Source organism: Myotis nattereri (genome assembly GCF_964212035.1).
Source record: "Myotis nattereri genome assembly, chromosome: 10".
NCBI lineage: Eukaryota > Metazoa > Chordata > Mammalia > Chiroptera > Vespertilionidae > Myotis > Myotis nattereri.
In genome coordinates this window covers 53,442,343-53,464,695 of record NC_138085.1, presented here as the reverse complement: position 1 = coordinate 53,464,695, position 22,353 = coordinate 53,442,343, and the positions used below count along the sequence as shown (strand labels likewise).

Sequence of the window (22,353 nt, the reverse complement as noted above, 5' to 3'; positions counted from 1 at the left end):
CCAGTGAATTTTTTTAAGCATCAGAAGTTGATGGATCAAATTGATAAACGATACTTTGGCAGAAGAATTCCATTTATTTAACTAGAGGCCCAGGTGGGGGGGTCCCTCAGCCTGGCCTGCACCCTCTCCAATCTGGGACCACGGCTCCTAACCGCTCACCGCCTGCCTGCCTGCCTGATAGCCCCTAACTGCCCTACACTGCCAGCCTGATCACCCCTAACTGCCTCAGCCCTCGCCACCATGGGGTATCAGCTCTCTAGATAATAAACCAGTTTGTGTTTGTCAGTTTTCGTTTTTACCTCAGTACTATGACCAGATAATTTGGGGGGTGCTGCCTTGTGCATCTCTGGCTTCAATCCATTTGATGCCAGTAGCACGCCATCCCCATTACCACAACCGAAAGTGTATGCAGGCATTGCCACGTAACCCCTGGGTGAGTGAGAACCACCTCCCTCCCCCAATTGAGAAACACTGATTTGTGGGCTATGATAGATTTCATACATGGGAAATTTAAAAGGCTGAGCTGCAAATTGACAATTCAAAAATTCATCCCGAGTTGCTAGGTGGTTTGGCTGGGATGTTTGCTGTCTGCAGAACTAGGGAATACACTACCTTCGAAATCAAATTGTGCTCATTAGTCCAGTTGGCACTGAGAAAGGTGATTTCAAGCAGTATTTGATTGGTACTATATCTTATCCTTGGAGCTCAATTCAGAGAGGATTGTTTCTTTGGTACCACTCTTAAGTAAAAACATTCATTTGAAGTTACCTTCAGTGATATTCCAGTAATTCCCTTTTACTGTACTAACATCAGGATTTCTAGTTGAAGGCATCCTTAAGTTTTCCTATTTTGACAGAATTGCTTGGGCACTTACCAATAGAGAGAGAATTCTACCCTCCAATAAAGCAAGACTAGTTCTATTAAAAAGCAAAATATTTAATCTTTATATATTTTTTTTTAAATATATTTTATTGATTTTTTACAGAGAGGAAGGGAGAGAGAGAGTTAGAAACATCGATGAGAGAGAAACATCGATCAGCTGCCTCCGGCACATCTACTGGGGATGTGCCCGCAACCCAGGTACATGCCCTTGACCGGAATCGAACCTGGGACCTCTTAGTCCGCAGGCCGACGCTCTATCCACTGAGCCAAACCGGTTTCGGCTAATCTTTATATTTTTAATACAATTTTAAAATCCTGGATCCCAAGAGGTCTTGGCTAGAACTTCATTTTCTTCATAACAAACAATTCTATCTCCCACTTTGAATTCTATCATTTCATCATCCAAACTGAGACCACAGTCCATTCCAGTTTTGATGACTGAAACGTCATCTTTGTGGTGTTTCAGGGAGGTTAATGGGCCTTTAAAAAAAGAAATAAAACATGGTTCATACATTCAACAAATAATAGGCACTTCACTAAGGGCTATGTAGTCTGGTGTTAGGATTTGAGTGAGATAAACCAAGATAAAAGATTGCAGGCAGAATCAAGAAAGGATAGAAGCAAGCAAATATGCAGAGTAGAGGAGACATGACTGGAAAGGTAGTCTCTTTTTTTTAGGAGTTTAAAAAATCAGACTGGGGGACTCAATCTTGGAATCAGACCAAATGAGGGAGGGAATCCAGCAAGAAGTAAAAGATTTCAGGCAGTTACAGAGAATTGTCAGGTTTTGGTGACTGGATATGTTAACAGATTTTGATGTTGCTTACCCTTCCAAATAATATCTCCGTTACGGATTAACTTAAATTTTTTTTGCTTTTCTAGCTGTCCTTTTTGGACTCTGCAGCCAGCCACAGGAACTTTTTTCTTCCCTTCTGTTATGGAAAAGGTAGCTAGTATAGAAGCCTCACCTTTAGGAAGAAGAGAACATCAAGTACAGAAAGTAAAAAATTCAGAAAAATATATAATTTCTAACATTTTGTAAAGTAAGAAAGATGATAAAAATACAAACTTGTGCAAAGAAATCCTGGTTTTCTTTGACTCCGCCAACTTTATTTTCCTGGCCAATATTAGAAATAAAACCCAGAAAATTCTTGGGAAAGAAAATACAAGTGCTTACCAAAAGAGTGAATAAAAGAAAAATGGGACTCCTTTTTTTTTGGCTGAGTAAAATGCACTAGAAGGTGATAACTGATGATAAGATTAGTACAATTCCTGTCTAGATCTTCATGAAAACATAGTTGTCAGCTGTCCCTCAATATATTTTCTAGTCTATATCATCTAGATCATCACTGGTCATTTATATACTAATTCTGTGATTTAGCTGAACTTTTTCACTAACTGAAAACTAAATTCCAATAATACATTATAATACATGAATGAATTTTTTAGGGTTAGTGTTATTTGGTGCTTGCTTACTGCTAGGAACCCTCATAACTTAGTTTTACAAATTGCTCTTAGCACAAGAACATACAAACCTCTGTATGATCATGTTTAATTGGTGAACTGTGTAAAGGGTATATTGGAGAGAGCTCCCTATACTTCTGTAATTTTTCTGGGTATTTAAAACTACCATCAAAATAAAAAGTGTAAAATATCTGTATATGGGGAGGAAAGAACACATAAAATGATTCAGTCATCATGAATTTAGACTTTAATCTGCCCAAGGAGTATGCTAGAGAATCTTTTTAATATTTAATATTTAAATGTGAAGTAGATTTTTTCTCATGGTTGATGTCTCTGCCAGCTCCAGGACAAAATCAATGGCTCCTTCATGACACCTTAATAATCTTTATGCCTCCCACCCTAGTCTAATTTGTTCCATAATTAGCTGTCCATGTCTAAATTTGAGGGCAAGTTCTTACTGCCTTATGTGCCTTGTATCCTCAGGGCCCAAGTTTTTCAGAGGGCAAGCGTTTATAATACTTTGAATTCTCATGTGTGGTATTCATTTTTTCTAGAACACAGGCTATGTATTAGAACAGTGAACATTTCAACAGTAAAATACATTTCCCCTAAACTTTACTTTCAAGTGTCATTTACAGCACTTCAGATATGAATGTTTAAAAGTAACAGTCAGCGAACACTTACCTACTGTGTGCTCTTCCACAGTGCAGGGCAATCTGCTGCTCAGTTCTTCCTGCAAATCTTCAACAAGACGGTAAATGATTTTGTGAAGTTTAATTTTTACTCCTTTCTTTGCAGCTGACTCCTGGATAACTTTGCCTGCGTTCACATTGAAGCCATATATAACACCTGGCAATCAGAAATATAATCAATAAATCAGCACAACTACTGTACAAAATAGTGTGTCTTTTGAATAGAAACTCAAATCTAAACTGTTTTATTTCCTTCTATGTAATTAAAAGCTAGTTGGGGAGAGAAGAAATTCTATAATTTTTTTTTTCATGAAAACTAGTAAATTTTCAAATTAATAAAAGGAATTTATAAATTCTACTAGAGGCCCAGTGCACGAAATACATGCACTCGGGAGAGGGGAGGGGGGCAGTTTCTCAGCCCAGATTGCGTCCTCTCGTAGCCCGGGAGCCCTCAGGGGATGTCCAACTGACACTGGAGTGGGCCTAAGCTGGCAGTTGGACATCCTTAGCGCTACTGCAGAAGCAGGAAAGGCTCCCACCACCCCCGCTGCACTCGCCAGCTGTGAGCCCGGCTCAGGGCTTCTGGCTGAGTGGCACTTCCCCTGTGGAAGCGCACTGACCACCAAGGGGCAGCTCCTGCATCTGCTCCCCTGGTGGTCAGTGCATGTCATAGCAACCAGTCGTTCTGCAGTTTGGATGATTTGCATATTAGCCTTTTATTATATAGGATTTTGGCTTAAGGAAAATTTCTTTATTGTTTTAAAAATCCATCCATTCATCTAAGAAACATTATTTTAAGTGCCATAATGTGTAGGCAGCATGCTAATTAAAGCTTTGATTTTTATAACCAGGGATATAAGAAAAAAAAAAAATGGGTTGAAATATACATTATTTTTATAACAACTCTATTATTATAATCTTATTGTCCACAACTTTTGCGACTTATTTACTCTTAGGTTTTTAGCTGCTCAAAAATACTTAATTGGTAAAGTTCAAAAGTTATTTAAGAAATGAAAGAAGTTCTATGAAGCTGTACATTTTGCCAAATTAAAATTAAAGTATTGCCCTGACCGGTTTGGCTCAGTGGATAGAGCATCGTCGGCCTGCGGACTGAAGGGTCCCGGGTTCGATTCCGGACAAGGGCATGTGCCTTGGTTGCGGGCACGTCCCCAGTGGGGGGTGTGCAGGAGGCAGCTGATCAATGTTTCTCTCTCATTGATGTTTCTGACTCTCTGTCCCTCTCCCTTCTTCTCTGTAAAAAAATCAATAAAATATATTTAAAAAATAATAATAAATAAAATTAAAGTATTTAACCTTGGGGGGGAAAAAGCAAAACAAAAACCTTGGGGAAAATCTTACATGAAAAAAAGTTAATGCAAACAGCTTAAGAGCAAAACAATCACCTTGAGAGTCTCATCATTAAGAAAGCATTCAATACACTATATTACACAGTATAATGCTAGGCCAGCGATTTTCAACCTTTTTCATCTCAGTGACAAACTTAGCTAAAAAGACAGTCATAAGTTCCCTTTTTCTGTATCATAAGTTTGACAAATAAACAGTCTCCTTTCCTTCTAGGCATTTAAACCCAAAAAGAGCTTTTTATCTAATTACGAAAAACTGTGGCACACCAAAAACTATATTTTTTGTCGATTTAACAAAAAAAAGTATAATTTTGATTCATTCACACTGGACAGCTATTGTGTTGACTGTTGTCATTTTTTCATTTGACAACCTAAGGGAAAGAGGTCAGTACCCCTGACTAAACAGTCAGGTATTACATGTTTTAAAAATTCTTGTCTGGCTGGTGTGTCTTAGTAGTTGAGCATCGACCTATGAACCAGAAGGTCATGGTTCAATTCCTAGTCAGGGCACATGCTTGAGATGCAGGATCAAGATGTGCAGTGAAACATCATCATTGATGTTTCCATCTCTCTCTCCCTCTCTGAAATAAAAAATACATTTAAAAATCCTATATAATAAAAGGCTAATACTCGCACTGACCACCAGGGTGCAGATGCTCAACGCAGGAGCTGCCCCCTGGTCAGCGCACTCCCACAGGGGGAGCGCCGCTCAGCCAGAAGCCCTGAGCGAGGCTCACGGCTGGCAAGCACAGTGGCAGTAAGGATGCCCGACTACTGGCTTAGGCCCACTCCCCTGAGCCGTCAGTCGGACATCCCCTGAGGGTTCCCGGACTGCAAGAGGGCGCAGGCCGGACTGAGGGACCCTGAGTGCACATATTTTGTGCACCGGGCCTCTCATATACATATATAATTAAAATTCTTGCAGTACACTGGTTGAAAATCGCTGTGCTAGACCAGTCAATGTCCATAAAATACTTGGAGTTAACCAGGATTACTGAAATAACCTTTTCAGAAGTAGTTAACATCTAATTCTAATTAAGTCAGGTCATGAAGTAGCTCCTTCCTAATGATTTCATTAATCACGCAACAGTGTTGGTGTTTGCTAAGTGATAGACTTAGTTAGAGGCAGTTCATGAGTTCCTTTTTTGTGTATCATAAGTTCCACTAATAAATAATCCCCTTCTAGGCATTTAAAACTAAAAGGAGCTTTTTATCGAAGACTGTAAAATTATCAGTGAACAAGGAAAGTACTTGAATAGGCTGATTACAGTGTTAGGAATACTCATTAGTCTAAATTGGGTGGGGAACCAGGAGGAGTGGGAAGAGGGGACAGAAATGGTACTTTAAAAAACAAACAAACAAACAAACAAAAAAATGACAAGTGGAGCTGTGGCTAAAATATTGCACAATCAATCCATCCACCCCAATTGATAGCAGGGACTCCACCGCAACAGGAATAGTGATGCTGATGGGCAAATGTCAGGTGCAACGAGCCAAGCAACAAAAGACAGAAGCAAATGGCTCAGTGAGTTTTAGGGAACACAGTTAAACAGGAATGGAATCCTTACCATGAAATGCTTCAGCAAGGTTAACATCATTTTCACTAATATCACCCACACCAAAATGTACTAATTCAAGCTCACACTCATGTGAAGCATCATAGGTATCCATAATGTTCAAAATGGTCTCAACAGAACCATCAACATCACCTAAATGAAGCAAGTTTAAAATTATTGGTGTTAAGAGTTAGGCATTTAAATGATGATAATCTATTTAAGACCATAATAGGAATAGTAGTTACCACTAAATACACTTTAATTTAGGTTTAGCATTATAAATATCTACTTAATTTAATAAAATATAACTAAATGTACATTTACAACAAAATCAGCTAGAAAAATGTTTACTAAGAAAATCTCCATAAGAGGGAGGAGGTGAAAGGGCAAAAGAGGTCAGAAGGTACAAACTTCCAGTTATAAAAAAATGTCATGGGATGTAATGTACAGGTGATGACTATAATAATACTGTACTGCATATTTGAAAGCTGCTGGAGAGTAGATCTTAGAAGTTCCATCATGACCTGGCTGGTTTGGCTCAGTTGACTGAGTGTTGTCCCATTCACCAAAAGGAGGTCGCCAGTTCAATTCCCAGTCAGGGGACATACCCCAGTTGTGGGTTCAATTCCCAGTCAGTGTGCATATGGGAGGCAACCGATCGATGTTTCTCTCTCACATTGATGTTTCTCTCTTTCTCCCTCCCTTTCCCTTCCTCTCTGTATAAAATCAATAAAAACATATATTTTTTTAAAAAGTTCTCACCACAAGAAAAAACATTGTAAATATGTACGGTGATCAATGTTAACTAGATTTACTGTGAACATTTCACAGTAAATACAAATATCAAATCATTATGTTGTACGCTTGAAACTAATATAACATGTCCATTCTACCTTAGTAAAAATAAAAGTCTCCCCCCCCAAAACACTGAGATACTTTTGGCTTAAATTTAATTGCTCAAATTAACTGTGAGAATGAAGAAATACAGATATTCCAAAAGCGAGTTAAGTAAAATCTTTAAAAAGTTACCTTTAATAATTATAGGAAGCATATTTGAATCTCTTTCTACTTTCTCTTTTGGCCTTAATAACTTTTGTTCTTTTCTTTCTTGGTACTTCATAAATGACCTCTCCTTCCAGTGCAGATTGCCATACTTCTCACGATCCTTCCGGTGCGCCTCTTGGTGTTCCTTTCGCTTTTCTTCTATTGTTTTTAGAGCCTCTTTATTTTTCTCCTGCTCCTGCTCATACTTCCTCCAGTCAACAACTTCATGTGCCCTTGCCTTTACAGGGAAAAATCAGGCATTATTTAACTAAAAGCTTTGTTTTTCTTCCACTATGAAATTAGTTTAACTCATATGAAAGTACTAATTTTGTAAGTTTCAAGAAACCTATAAAACTTTCATTTGAAGGCTTTGTATATAAATGAAATTATTTCATTGAAAAACCCTATCTCAAATTTTAAAAAATTCTACAGCCAAATTCTAAAAAGGCCCCACTGGCCCGCCCCCTCATAGACTAGAATAATTAATAATAAGTTAACATTAATTTGGTATAACATTATAGATTATTTAAAATCATTATATCCAGCTAATATATAGGAATTAAGCTTGATATACCTCAGATTCTACTTCAAGAATTTCATCTCCTGCAGAAGGAAGGTCTTTCCAGCCTATGATCCCCACTGGCATGCTGGGGTAGGCCTCATTAACTGATTTTCCATTTTCATCAAACATTAAGCGCACTTTTGCCCAACTCTTCCCAGCAACCAGAATTGAGCCTTTTCTCAATGTTCCTCTTTGAATTATTGCTGTAGTAACAGGACTAAAATGAAAATAAAGTTATTAATTCTTAATGCCATAATCAGAATGTAATAGTATTTTCTTAGTAAAGCAAAGATTATTTTTTCATTTAAAGAAAAATGTTTTTGTCCTAGCTGGTTTTCTCAGTGGTTAGAGCATTGGCCTGAGGGTCATGGGTTCGATTCTGGTCAAGGGCATGTACCTTGGTTGCAGGCTTAATCCCCGCCCCGGTCAGGGTGCATGTGGGAGGCAACCAGTCCATGTGTCTCTCTCGCATAGATGTTTCTCTCTCTCTGTCTCTCCCTCTCCCTTCCATTCTCTCTACAAAATCAATGAAAAAAATATCCTCTGGTGAGGATTAACAAAAAATATATATGTTTTTATTGACTTTAGAGAGAGGAAAGGAGAGAGACAAAGACCGATTGGCTGCCTCCCACATGCCCCCTACTGGGGATGGAACCAGCAACCTGGGCATGTGCACTGACCAGGAATCAAATCGGTGACCTTTTGGTGCATGGGATGATGCTCAACCAACTAAGCCTCACTGGCCAGGGTGAGCAAGAATATCTTTTTGAGACTTAAAAATACATAATATTATGTATTTACCACTTTTCAATTTCTCAAGCAGTTTTTCAAGCTGCTACAAAAACATTTCTTCACAACTGTTAAAAAGGTTGAAGCAACCCAAATATTGGAATGATAAGGAAGGATAAAGAAACTGCAGCATACACATACATAAAATGAAATATTATGCAATCTTAAGAAACACACACACAAAATCCTGTCACATGCTACAACATGGATGAATCTCAAGGTCATTTATGCTAAGTGAAATAAGCAGGTCAAAAAGAACAAATACCATATGATTCTACTCATGAGGTGTCTAAAGTAGTCAAAGTCATAGAAACAGAAAATGGAAAGGTAGCTGCCAAGGACAGGGGAGTGAGAGAGAAAATTAGTGTTTCATGGGTATACAGTTGCCGTTTTGCAAGATGAAAAAATTCTAGATTCTATTGCACAACAATGTGAATATACTTAATACTACTGAACTGTACTCTTAAAAATGGTTAAGATGGTAAATTTGATAGTTATGTATCTTTACCACAAAAAAAACAACACATTTCTTATAAAGTTACTAGAGGCCCGATGCACAAAGTTTGTGCAAGGGGCTCGGCCCTCGCAGCCCCAGCTTTGTCTGGAAGGTCATTCCGGTCATCTGGATGGTCGTTCCACTGTTTAGCCAACCAGTCTAATTAGCATATTATGCTTTTATTATTATAGATGGTAGTGGAGGGTGCAGATAGCTGAGTGTTCTGACACAATCCTACTCCGCTTTCTTTATTTTGTTAAGCAGTGAGAAGACTTCTTTTGCCGATAGGGAGGAAAACTAAAGATGGCAACACCATTCCAAAGACCTTCTTATATGTTATGTTAATGGGCAAGGACATAAAGAATTTAGAATCCTTAAAATGCAACAACTGCTATTTCATTCCAATTTATGTTAGTCTAATCAGGCTTTACCAGTTCAGTCATGTCAGTGTGGAAAAAAAAATCAAACAAATCGAATACTTAAGTCATGTAAATGTGACTACTTGGTATATACAGATAGTTATTATGGTCTACTAATAACTGTATTTTGTGTTCTCTGTGCTAGTGCAATAAAATGCTTTTCAAAAAATGCTTTGAAAATATTATTCATGAACTAACCATAACATGCAAGAAAAATAACATTATATGATCAATTCACAAAAACAATAGAACAAAATTATTAAAAAGTAAGCATTTTACTAGACCTACCCTCTTCCTTTGTCTGTGAAAGATTCTATAACTGTTCCTTCCACTGGACCTGTGGGGTCTGCTTTCAATTCTAATATTTCTGCAAGAGTAATTGTTGCCTCTGCCAAAGCCATCAGGTTATCCCCCTTAACAACAAAACGAGTTGTTAATATACATTAATATCATCTGTAAATGTAAATACTAGGGTCAGAAAGCCAAATAATCCTTGACAATTATATTTTTCTCTCTAAGTATTAAAAGCATAATTATGCAATTGTAAGGAAGGAAGGGAGGAAGGGAGAGAGAGATAAACAAGAAAACCTGATCCAGGGACAGATATTGCAAAGAACAGTGGCTATTTTTTTTTTAAGGCCATTAGTGGTGCCTGTTAATACCCTTTCATAAACACATACTTCATTCTCTCTTTTTCTCCTCCATCTGTCTCTATAACTGTGACTTCTTCCTCTAACCCGCTTTACAATGATACTTCACATTGAAGTTCTATTCAATGTGACAAACTTTCGCATCTATTTTTTTCACTTGATCCATTGTAACTACCCAACTGTGCAAAAATAAAAATTCACTTCACCTCCCTGGATCTCCTTTCCTCAAATGAAGGACTAGATTACATGATTCTTCCACCTTTCATGATCTATCTTTACTACACTTTCTAGAGTTTAAAGATCACGCAGCTGATAACTGGTGATGGAACTGATGGGCAAGGGATTTTTCATTCTCCCTGTCAGCTAAGAGATTGCTCACAGTTGTTAGAGAGTATAAAACAACAGAGACAACTGTGAACAAAATACTTTGCTTACCCATCTAGTTATTCCTAGTGTTTATTCTAATTTATAAAATGCTGCTCTGAAAAACAATGCTGGGGTTGTTTCTTTGCATAATGTAGGCCTCTATATGCCTTGAAAAGGGAGGCCAAATCTTATTTCCCTGTCCCACTCTCCTACCTCCCTCCATTCCCCAAGAATCGTCTCTGCCATGTCCCCAGATCTGCCTAAGCAGCTTTACATCTATCTATTCATCTGAAGGTATATGGACAGAAAAGGTGGCCATGTCTTCAAATGCTTTAATCTTACCATATGACTTTCAGAGTGCAAGAGCAATCCACGCATAGTGGAAAGATAACGAAGTAAGGTGGCAGTTTATGAGTATCAGTAGCATGGTTATACTATTAAAGGAGGCATGATTTCTAAGCATCTTGGAAGTAACAGAATTAGGAAAAATAAAGATAAAATGAGACCTAATTGAAAAATTGTGGCCAAATACAGCACCATCCCTCAGTGAATGATCGGGGGGGGGGGGGGGGTCTGTATTATGAGTAAATGATGGAATATGATAAGAATGGACAAAAATGGAAATTGTTACTTAGCAGCAACCTGCACAGGATAAAAGAATTAGAAAATGCTGTCACAAAGCAGGTACTGAGCTTCCTTGGTGTTTTTCAAACAGAAAAGAATAACTGGTAATTTAGAAGAAAACAGAATTCATCATAAATAACATTATAAAACTTATAGCAATTTAATTCCCAAAAAAAACTGAGTCAATCACTCACAAACTGAACCCAAATGTTTCTTCTTTGTATTAGTGAAAATTTTTTATTTGCTTAAATCTTAAGTGCCCTAAGACCTTGATAGTTTTTCACTATAAAAGCAAGCACTTTTTATTAACAACTGTATTTCATTTTTGCTTAAAACAGTCTTTAGCCAATACATACCCTACCCACATCATTCAGTATTTATTCTTCTCATTCCAAGTACCTCATAATAAGAAAAGCATTAGGTTTAGACCCCATCACCATCAGCTATGTAACCCTGGATGGTGACTGACCTTTCTGAGCCTAATTTCTAATCTGCCAAACCAGGAAGATACCAGTTTTGCCTAGTACCCAGAGAATTCTGAAACAACAACAGAAATTATATGTCAAAATGCTCTTCAGGCATAATGCACTATAAGCTTCCCATCTGAGCACCTCATCTATGCGTTTACCGTAAGCGCAGAGACATGCACTGCCTGGACATCGCCTCCGTAATCTTCACACACCACATCATAAGCTAGCAGTTCTTTCTTCACTTTTTCAGGATCAGCCTCAGCTTTGTCACATTTGTTTATGGCAAGGACAATAGGCACTGAAAGAGACAAAGTTAAGAAGAGTGCAAATGGCACCTTTAATCCCAGGTGTTCACAATGAAGTCACCAACCTGTTCTGGCTTTCTCTCTACTCAGTGGATGTACTTATCTAATAAAATACCTAAAAAGACCCACTCTTTAGACCCACTGTACTCTACTTTCTACACACAAAGGATTGCAGCTGTGAGATGTCAAACTGCAATTATAAGCAGATTCTGAATTAAGAATAGACGCTAAGATGATTTAAAACAAAAAGGTTGGTTGAGTAGAGAAAGGCCTATCCTTAAACCTGAAAGCAAGATCAGCAATTATACGGGAGATAATCTCCAGAAAAAGATCAAGAGAAGATTCTAACTGAATTCCAGTGCCTTTAGATGATTTGCCTATTCTTTCTAGGAGCTGCTGACTCATTGCTAAAAACCTAACATTTTACCCTGGGGTGAAATTAGGAATCATTACCATGAACTTACCTTTGGATTTACAGCAACTCTTTATTCATACATTTAGCTTGGTGATACATAGTAGATTCTCAATAAATGTTTACTTAATGAATGGGCCAACCAATCTTATAATCTACCTGTTATTTCTAAACATACCCTCTCATTAGAGAAATCACACAAAATTCTAGCAGATAATTCTCTTGTTGGGTTTCACCAACTGTAATTTTCTCAGGTAGCAAAGGAACATAAATTGAAAACAAACACACAAAAAAGTTCTGTGCCCTGGCTGGGTGGCTCAGGTGGTTGGAGCGTCACCCTGTGTACATACCCCAGTTGCAGGTTCAATCCTCAGTTGAGGTGCATATGGGAGGCAACCAATTGATGTTTTCTCTCATATAAATCGTCTCTCTCTCTCTCTCTTTCTCTCTCTCTCTCTCTCTCTCTTTCTCTTTCCCTCCCCCTTACTAAAATAAATAAATACATACACACATACATAAATACATCCATAAATCAATCAATCAATCAATAAAATAAACGAAATCCTCTGGTGAGGATTAAAAACAAAACAAAACAAACTATGCAATCCACAACCTACTACTGTGAAAAAGTACATGCCATATAGATAAGACCAAAAGAACAGGAATAGAAAGCATGATGTAAAAAATATATCATAGTGTGGCTCAGTGGTTTAGTGTTGACCTATAAACCAGGAGGTCATGGTTTGATTCCTGGTCAGGGTACATGCATGGGTTGTGGGCTAGATCCCTAGAGTGGGGGTGCAGGAGGCAGCTGACCAATGATTCTCTCTCATCATTGATTCTATCTCTCTATCCCTCTCCCTTCTTCTCCGAAATCAATACAAATATATTTTTAAAAAATATCATGTATCTTAGCCAACTGCTCTGTTATGGGATCCCTGGCAAATTTATCACTCTCTTCTTTTTATTATATTCCCTAAAATCATTAAGAACAGAGTTCATTCCACAAAGGCAATTTTGAGAAATTAAAAAGGAAAGAGAGTAACACTGAAAGCTAGAAGATCAGATGCCAAATAAACAGTAGAGAAAGAACTGTACTTGTGATCACAAGTCCCAAATTGAATCCTGCTACACTCTTCTAAGTAGTAACGTCTGTGGGAAAATAATTCAACTGTCTTTGAGCCTTATCTGTAAGAACAGCTATAATAACCCTGAGATTGCCATGAAGACTAAATGAGCAACATGGGCACTATCCCAGAACAGTGGCTCTTGCCATAGCACCTTGAGCATCTTTGGCATGCTGAATGGATTCTACCGTTTGTTTCATCACTCCGTCATCTGCAGCTACAACCAGTATGATAATGTCGGTGACCTGAGCACCCCTGGCTCTCATCGCTGAGAACGCAGCATGTCCTGGAGTATCGAGAAAGGTTATCTTCTCCCCAGAAGGCAGAGAGACTGTGGAAACAGAAGTCCAAGAACACTAAGAACTCAAACAGGTACTTTCTCAACATGAAGAAATATATGTGACATTATCAAACACAACTAATTCTTTAAAATAATTTTATTCCTTCCATTAATCTTAATCAGAACAATTGATAACGTACCGGCGAAACCTGTAGGGTTTTCTTTGCATGTAATAATTTCAAACTAAAACACTTCATATTTCTAGAATATAACTACTTTCATAAATATACCAAATAATATCTATTCTGGAGAGAGAATACACTGAGGATTACACAGGTAGCCACCCCTGCATAGCAAACATCAGCTGCACAACTGTCTTGAATAACAAAGGCTATTTCATATACAATCGGTAGCTCAGGATTTGAGTCCAAAAGCCTTGTGTTTAAACTCTGGCTTTGCCACTTACTAGCTGTGTACGTACCTTAACCAAGTACCTTAACTTAAATAAGTCTCAGACACCTTACCTGTAAGTAGGAATATTAATACCTACCTAATGATATTTTTTGAAGATAAAAAAGATAAAGTATATAAGGTGCTCAGCACATTGGTGGGAACATGCTAGGTGCTCAGTAAAGGGTAGCTATTATTTATTGCCACAACCTAGCATTGAAGAATTTAAGCTCATTAACTAAGAATGGGCTAGAATAGAAAGATAATATAATTTTCTTCTTACAGAATGTACAAAATAAACTGTATTAACCACCTGCTCTACACTTCATCAAACCAATGGCTTCAACCTTGAGCCTTTCCTTTTACTTTGAATTTGTACATTTCATACTATGACACTAGGTTTAAGGAAGAATATATGGAGTTCCCAAGCACATTGTCAGGTAATTTGTGTTCATACCAAGAAAGGCACCAATGTGCTGAGTGATGCCTCCAGCTTCCATTGCTGCCACTTGAGTTTTTCGCAGTTTGTCAAGTAACGTCGTTTTCCCATGATCGACATGGCCCATTATAGTTACCACTGGGGACCTTGGGGTTAATAAAGCTGGATCTGCCTGGGGCCTACAATTAACAGCAAAGGAATTTCATTTCTTAAACATCAGAACGGTTGATAGCTAGTGAATTGATTTGCAGTTATCTATGTGAACTGCCATTAACGATAAAACCTAACATTCAGCATTCTTTAGACCAAAGTATTTTCCTCTTCTATACATATGACTTATGACAAAATACATGACTACACACCTACAGTTGACATCTTCATAACAATGAGCAGAACTGAATAAAAAATTTTAAGATTCAGGATCAATATATAAACTTAGAAAAATAACCCTTAAGAGTTTTATAATAACCTGAATATACTGATGCTTTAAGTACTTCAAAGAAAAGTTTAACATCATTTTAATTGCAAAAGAAATTTTAAGGCAACCCTTTCTATTAAAAAGTGTGAATAAAACTATGTGGTCTCCTTCCCCCAATATATATTGTTACGTTTTACCTTCTCACGGCATCTTTATTTTCTCTGACTTTGTCCTGTTTTAATTTGCTCCATTTTAACTTCATTCCTGCCTTCTTTATCACTTCTTTGATCCAGACTTCATCTAAATGTGAGTCTGCTTCTAGTGAATCTATGTCCATAGAAGTGTTCAATAAAGCTTCATAAATAAAATCTGGGTGGAATAGATAAAACCTTTTAGGTTCATGAAATTAAATGTTCAGAAAGTGACCTCTATTAATAAATGTCCATATAAACAGTACACTCAATCAGAGAAATAACTATATAAGCTATCTGTTTCTCTAATGTTAATAAATCACAAAGAAGCTGAAAAGAAAATGATCTTTAAAACATAATGCATCTATCCCCTAGCTGGTTTGGCTCAGTGGATAGAGCATTGGCCTGCGGACTGACGGGTCCCGGGTTTGATTCCGGTCAAGGACACATGCCTGGGTTTTGGGTTCGATCCCCAGTAGGGGGTGTGCAAGAGGCAGCGGATCAGTGATTCTCATCATTGATGTTTCTCTCTCCCTCTCCCTTCCTCTCTAAAATCAATAAAAAATATATTTAAAAAAAATACGATGCATATATATAAATTGGAATTTCTGTACATTCATGATTATTTAGAGTATTTATGTACCTGATGAACCATATGAATCATCAATAAAATATTAAATTGCATGTTGTATATACATTTAGTATTGAGTAGTTTATCATCGTCTAGTTCTTTGAAAACTTGTAGTTAACATGTCATGCATATACAAATGTGTGTACATATATATATATGCATATATATATATATATATATATACATAGTCAATTATTGTTAATCGTAGTAGTTATGTTCTATAAAACCTTCATGAATACTGAATTAGCAAATACTAAATCATTGCTCTGAGGGGACATACATGGTTAGGTTCCTTTAGCCTGTAATCATACAATTTTCATTAGCCAATCAATACATACCTTGTTTTAAATGTTTCTGTTTAAAGATATTTTATTTAGTAGACGATATTGTTGATTCATTAACCCTGAACTCACGGCCAACAGCACTATAACTAATACCAGAACAAAGCTTATCTAACACATGTATTTTCTCTGTATGGCATATTACAGCCTTCCTGCAGTTAGCGGCACTAAACAGCACTTCAGTGCTATGTTTAGGGGCCATTTAAAACAGTGAAATCACCAACAAAAAGTACAGAAAAGCAAAAACATGTGGCACTAGATAAACCACAAAAATTACACTTGTTTACAGTATGAGAGCTGAAACAAGAAGGCAGAATGTTGCCTCACTGAACCTTAGTAGGAATGTGTGATAAGGCAACTCAAAATTTTCACCCCTCTGCGTGTGTTCGGGAACGACTGCAAAAGCACTGCGAGTATTGATTTGGGGGCAAAATACATTTTAGAGAATTCACCAATACAGAATCCCCAAATGCTGAGACTCAACTGTATGCACATACACACACAGTATCTCAATATACACACACATTCAATTTATTTATCTATCTATTTGAGTGCCTAGAAAATCTTAAAATCCTATAAAATAAAGAGCTAATATGCAAATAGATGTCACACCCTCACACCATCACGCCCTCACACCATCATGCCGTAATGGCTCAGACAACTCAACACTGGGGAGAGAGGAATGGGGACCAGCCAGGCTGTGGCCTGGGAGAGGGACAAGCCGCACGCCCCACGGTCCCCGCAGTCCCAGGCACCAGTGACTGGGGCTGTGGCCTCGGAGAGGGACAAGCCACCCGCCCTGTGATCCTGGGCGCCAGCAGCTGTGCCTGCAGCCCGGGAGAGGGACAATCCGCATGCCCCACGATCCTCGCGGTCCCGGGTGCCAGCAGCTAAACCTGCGACCTGGGAGAGGGACAAGCCGCCCGCCCCAGTCCCAGGCACCAGTGACTGGGGCTGTGGCCTCGGAGAGGGACAAGCCACCCGCCCTGTGATCCTGGGCGCCAGCAGCTGTGCCTGCAGCCCGGGAGAGGGACAATCCGCATGCCCCACGATCCTCGCGGTCCCGGGTGCCAGCAGCTAAACCTGCGACCTGGGAGAGGGACAAGCCGCCCGCCCCAGTCCCAGGCACCAGTGGCTGGGGCTGCGGCCTGGGAGAGGGACAAGCCACCTGCCCTATGGTCCCAGGCACCTGCGGCTGCGGCCCAGGCAATGCCGCCCACCCATGGTCCCCTGTGGCTGCAGCCAGCCCAGGCAAAGCCAGCCTGGGCCCTGGCTGCCTGCGGCCATCCAGAGGGAGGGAAGCCCAGGTCCCAGGTGCCTGCAACCGGCTGGAGGAGGGAATCCTGGGTCCCGGGTGCAGGGTGAGGCAAAGGCAGTTAGGGGCGATCAGGCCAGCAGAGGAGCAGTTAGGGGTGATCAGGCCAGCAGAGGAGCAGTTAAGGGGCGATCAGGTCAGCAGAGGAGCAGTTAGGGGCGATCAGGCCAGCAGAGGAGCAGTTAGGGGCGATCAGGCAGACAGGCAGAGATGGTTAGGGGCGATCAGGCAGGCAAGCAGGAGAGAGTTTAGGAGCCAGAGGCCCCGGATTGCGAGAGGCAGTCGGACATCCCCCGAGGGGTCCCAGATTGGAGAGGGTGCAGGCCCAGCTGAGGGAATCCCCCAACCCCCCATGTACAAATTTCATGCACTGGGCCTCTAGTATATAATATTTACTTGTTTTTCTTGGTCTTCATTTTATTTAACGTGCTTTTTGTTCTGCTTTTGTTTTCAGGGGAGTGCAAACATAGTTCCCCACTACCACAACTTACACTGTCAAGTTCCCATGTTTGGGGAAATCTCAAGAGTTAGCACAATGAACAAGCCTCTCCCTGGGAAAATCACCTTGGGGAATCATAGTATCTCCCCTGCCAGGTAAATATTAATATGCTTTGTTTTAATTTCAGTCATATTTCCCGGTGGATGATAAATAAATGTACCTGTTATGATAATGAAGTTAGTAGTCTTATGTTTCCAGACTTTCAGTCACCTTATAAATATACTAGAAGCCCAGCACGTGAAATCACACGGCCCTGCCCACCCGCGCTGGTCTTTGGTCATCACGGTGTTAGGGCCACAGGCCTTTTATAATATAGATTTTGGAAGAAAGATATGAAATAAAATCATCCTCACATAACCAAACCATTGCGCTAAAAGAACATCCTATTCAGTAATATGCTGGTATAAGTTTACTCACAAGGTTCTCAAAAAAAAAATTTCTCTGATTTATTGTATATCCTTATTTCTATGGTGCAAATAACAATTCTTGAGAGATAATTTGGTTTGTGAATAAGAAAAGCATAGGCTGTGGAGCCAAAAATCCCTGGGTTCAAATCCTGCCTCTATCATGTACTAGCTGTGAAATCCTGGGCAATTATGTATCCTCTCTATGCCTCAGTTTCTCAACCTATAAATGGGGATAATAATCATACCTACCTCTAGGTGCACTGTGAAAATTACAGAGTTAATAAATATAAAGTATTAATAAATAGTAGCAGTTCAATGAATATCAGTTATTATTATTATTAATTCTTTCCTTTTTCCAAGACTCTGCTTTATTTGTCATTTTATTTTGCTACAATCATAGGCTATTTTTGTTTACTAAATTTTAATGTCAGGTTATAATAATAAAGACTCATTCTGTTCCAACAATCCCAAATTGGTAATAAATACATCAATGGTGCAATGAGGGATAAATATGACTATAATGCTATATGTTTACAAATAGAAATAGTATTATTAAAAGTTGTAGTTAATACTATGAATATTTTTCTGCTGACAGTACATATAATGTCAAAATTAGTGGAAAAGGGAATTCATAAAATTACAGAAAACCAAAGGGGAAGTAAATGAATACAAATATGGTCCCTCAGTCCAAAAAAATTATTTGGACTTAATCTAATATCTCACTAAATTTCTGAGAAAGTTAGTTCAGATAAAATCATTTCCACTTTTATTAGAAGTGGAATGTTGGAGAACTACATTTGGCAAAGAGCCAAGAAACGAATTATAGTTTGTGACTTAAAGTGAAGAATATTGTAATGACAACTTTTTAAACTACCAGTCTAATTTTCATACTTGAATGCCTCAGTCTCATTGCAAATAAGATTCCAGGTATTCCATTTTCCCATTATTTTTCCTTATAAAATTATGTGGCTCACCTATGTCCTTTTCCATTGCTCTGGCCAGCTCCTCAACAGTCATTCCAATCCATACCTGCACCTCCTTTTTAGATTTTGTTGAAGATAACTGAGACTTCCGTGGCCTTACTTCCTATTAAAAAATCAGAACGCAAGAAGTAAGAAACAACTTTTAAGTGACAATTTATATTTATTCTGGAATATCTACCACAATCACAGCTTCTACTAAGAATTAACACTCCCATAAGCAGGTAAATCTCAAGACTAAATTTTAAAATCCTGCATCCTTAATTCACTGTTATACACCAATTTCCAAGTAACCAAATTCATCAGCATTACAGAACAACCAGAACTTCCCTTCTTCACCAAGATTTATTACCTGGAGTGTAGCATTATGGAAAAAAGAGTCTGTAAATGACAAAATATTCAAAATGGACTTCCACTCATGGCTCCAGGCACTTTCATTTCAGACCAAATAATACAGTAATGCAAGAAATCTACACTACCTTCTTTGTTACTAGAAGCCTATATTGAGATAAAGCAGCCCCAAAGAGCAAGTCTGTTTGCCAGGACCCGGTGTGCTGCGGAGCTGGCCGCACTGGGTAAGCAGATGAAAACACACGCCTCCATTGTGCGAACGTTCTTCTTTGACCTAGGCTGTGCAGCTGTCTACAAACAGTGTGAAATCGTAGCAAGTTCTCCAACTTCAGCAACTTCTGGTTCATTTTCTCCTAGAAAAAAAAGTTTTAAAGTAGTATTTTGGTTAATATTTAAATCAAGTTAGCAGATATTAATTGGTATCTCCTCTACACAAAGTAAAGTACTAGAGTGACAATGAATACAAGTGGGTTCCTGCCCTGGAAGAGCTCCCAGTCTAGTCAGAGTTGAGATTCCATACTAACTAGACACTAAGTATTATTATTGTTAATGTTCCTACTATGACAGAATTGAAATATAGTACCAAAATTATAAAGGGCCTTTTTCACTCTTGAAAAACATCAGCTAATCAAATTAAAAATAGAATGATTTTTCTAAAATGCAAATACGAACTCATCAGCTCTCTGCTAAACAACTACCAATGCCCCCCCCCCCCCCGCCCCCCAGTTGAATGTACAACTTCAAAACATGCTGCATCTGTTCTCTGCTAACCTCACTTCATTTCTTACATCCTTAATAGTCCCCTCACTCCTACCTCCCAGGCTTTTGTTATTCTTACCCACTTATAAACTCCAAAGGTTTGTCATCTACTTTTTAAATTTTTTAAAATTGATTTTAGAGAAAAAGAGAGATCAATTTGTTATGCCACTTATTTTTTAAAAAATATTTTTATTATTTTAAAAAATATATTTTTATTGAGAGAGAGAGAAATTTGTTATGCCTCTTACTTATGAATTCATTGGTTGCTTCTTTTTTTTATATATATATATTTTATTGATTTTTTACAGAGAGGGAGGGAGAGAGAGAGTTAGAAACATCGATGAGAGAGAAACATCGATCAGCTGCCTCCTGCACATCTCCTACTGGGGATGTGCCCGCAACCCAGGTACATGCCCTTGACCGGAATCGAACCTGGGACCCTTCAGTCTGCAGGCCGACGCTCTATCCACTGAGCCACACCGGCTTCGGCATGGTTGCTTCTTGTATGTGCCCTGACCAGAAGTCGAACCCGCAAGCTGGGCATACTGGGACTACGCTATAACCAACTGAGCTACCTGGCCAGGGCCTGTCATCTAATTTTGAACCTTCGCATAAATTCCCTCTACTTGGAATTGTTCGTCAACATTCACCATTTTCCCCTCTCCCTCATCCCCCCCCCCCACAAGATACTTTAGAGAGGGAAGAAGACACCCCATAAAGATCTATTACATAATGCCTTCTGAATATCATTCTTGGAATGAAAGAATTTATTGAGAGAACACTCCCACGGAATTCAACTCAGCAGTATACTTCTTTTCCCAAGTATACTTCTGCTCCCGAGACTGCATTTCTACAGGTTTGCTTTTCAGTTTTTAAGGGGAGGAGCAACGACAATAATGTAAGAAGTATGTTTTCTCCTCAGCACACATTTCCTGAGCACCAGCCTCCGGCAGTGTGTCTGAGGCTGTGGATTCATAGTTTAACAAGCCAGAGCCCCTTCCCTCAGGGTTCACCGTCTCCAGGTGTTCCCATGCGATGCTCCTCAGGCCCCTGAGACACCTCAAGAGTGGCGCACTGACAGTACCTTCTTCAGGCACAAGTCCCTGGGCTAAGCACTAAAGTGTGCTCAGGAAGCACGGGACTCCTTAGTCAATAAAAAATAATTTTAATGAGCCCCAAACCAGATTTCAGAAGGACGCACAGGAGGAAAGGCCCTGCACGGAGATTAACCAAAGCCCAGATACGTAATTAAGGCCAGAATTAGACAAACACATTGGGGGCAATAATCCAAATATCAAAACTGGAAGGAACCTTACTTGTTACTTAATTCCACGCCCCTCAATTTAGAGAAAAGAAAAATAGAGCCAGAGAGAGAGAGAGAGAGAGAGAGAGAGAGAGAGAGAGAGAGAGAAGAAAAGAAAAAAGAACCTTCTCGAATGTCATACCGCTAGTTAATGGCAGTCAGGACTAGAACCCAGGCTTTCTGACACCCAGTTCGGCGTTCTCGCGCCGCTAGGAAATTCATGGAATCTGGAAAAGGATGTTGGAAATATCCAACAACATGCAGCTGAACTGGTGGAAACGTCTGAATGGAACTGGAAGCCTTGGGACTTATCTGAAAGGTAAAAAGAAGTCACTGTAGAGAAAGCCCGGATCTGGCCGCCTCGAACCCGAGCCCGACAACCTTGGGCACAGGGGAGGCTGGGACTGGGGTCCGCACCTGCCGCGGCGCTCCGGCTGGAGACCGCTTCGGAAGCCTGAAGTAGGGTCACGCAGGGGAGATACGCATCCTGGAAAAGCGCAATGTGTATGACTGGTGCCACTGACACTCTAGGTCAAACAGCATACGCCACCCGGACGACCGGCTGGGGGACCCCACTCACTCAGCTCCTGCAAAGGGCCTGCAGGCTCTGGCCTCTGAAACCAGGAGCAGATCACCTTCTGGACCTGGGGGAACTGACGGTGGGTCAGTCCGTCTCCGAAAAGGTCCCCGCCACGCTTCCGGTGCCGCCGGAAGCGGTTCTTCCCCGAATTCAGAGGTCTGAATCCGGAATAATCGCTCTTGCCGCC

At 39.4% G+C, this 22,353-nt stretch overlaps 1 protein-coding gene across 1 annotated transcript; it reads right to left on the bottom strand.

Annotated features, from left to right (window-relative positions):
- Positions 1 to 959: 959 nt before the first annotated feature.
- Positions 960 to 22,263, bottom strand: MTIF2 (mitochondrial translational initiation factor 2). The gene is made up of 15 exons (XM_081101478.1): positions 22,004 to 22,263; positions 21,729 to 21,898; positions 19,653 to 19,877; positions 19,168 to 19,279; positions 15,007 to 15,178; positions 14,410 to 14,570; positions 13,377 to 13,553; positions 11,537 to 11,676; positions 9,557 to 9,681; positions 7,577 to 7,781; positions 6,988 to 7,240; positions 5,971 to 6,111; positions 3,031 to 3,195; positions 1,710 to 1,850; positions 960 to 1,362 (listed from the first exon to the last, which is right to left on the bottom strand). Exons 3-15 carry the CDS (start codon positions 19,869 to 19,871, stop codon positions 1,190 to 1,192), a joined length of 2,184 nt encoding a protein of 727 aa, XP_080957604.1. The 5' UTR covers positions 19,872 to 19,877; positions 21,729 to 21,898; positions 22,004 to 22,263; the 3' UTR covers positions 960 to 1,189.
- Positions 22,264 to 22,353: the final 90 nt, after the last annotated feature.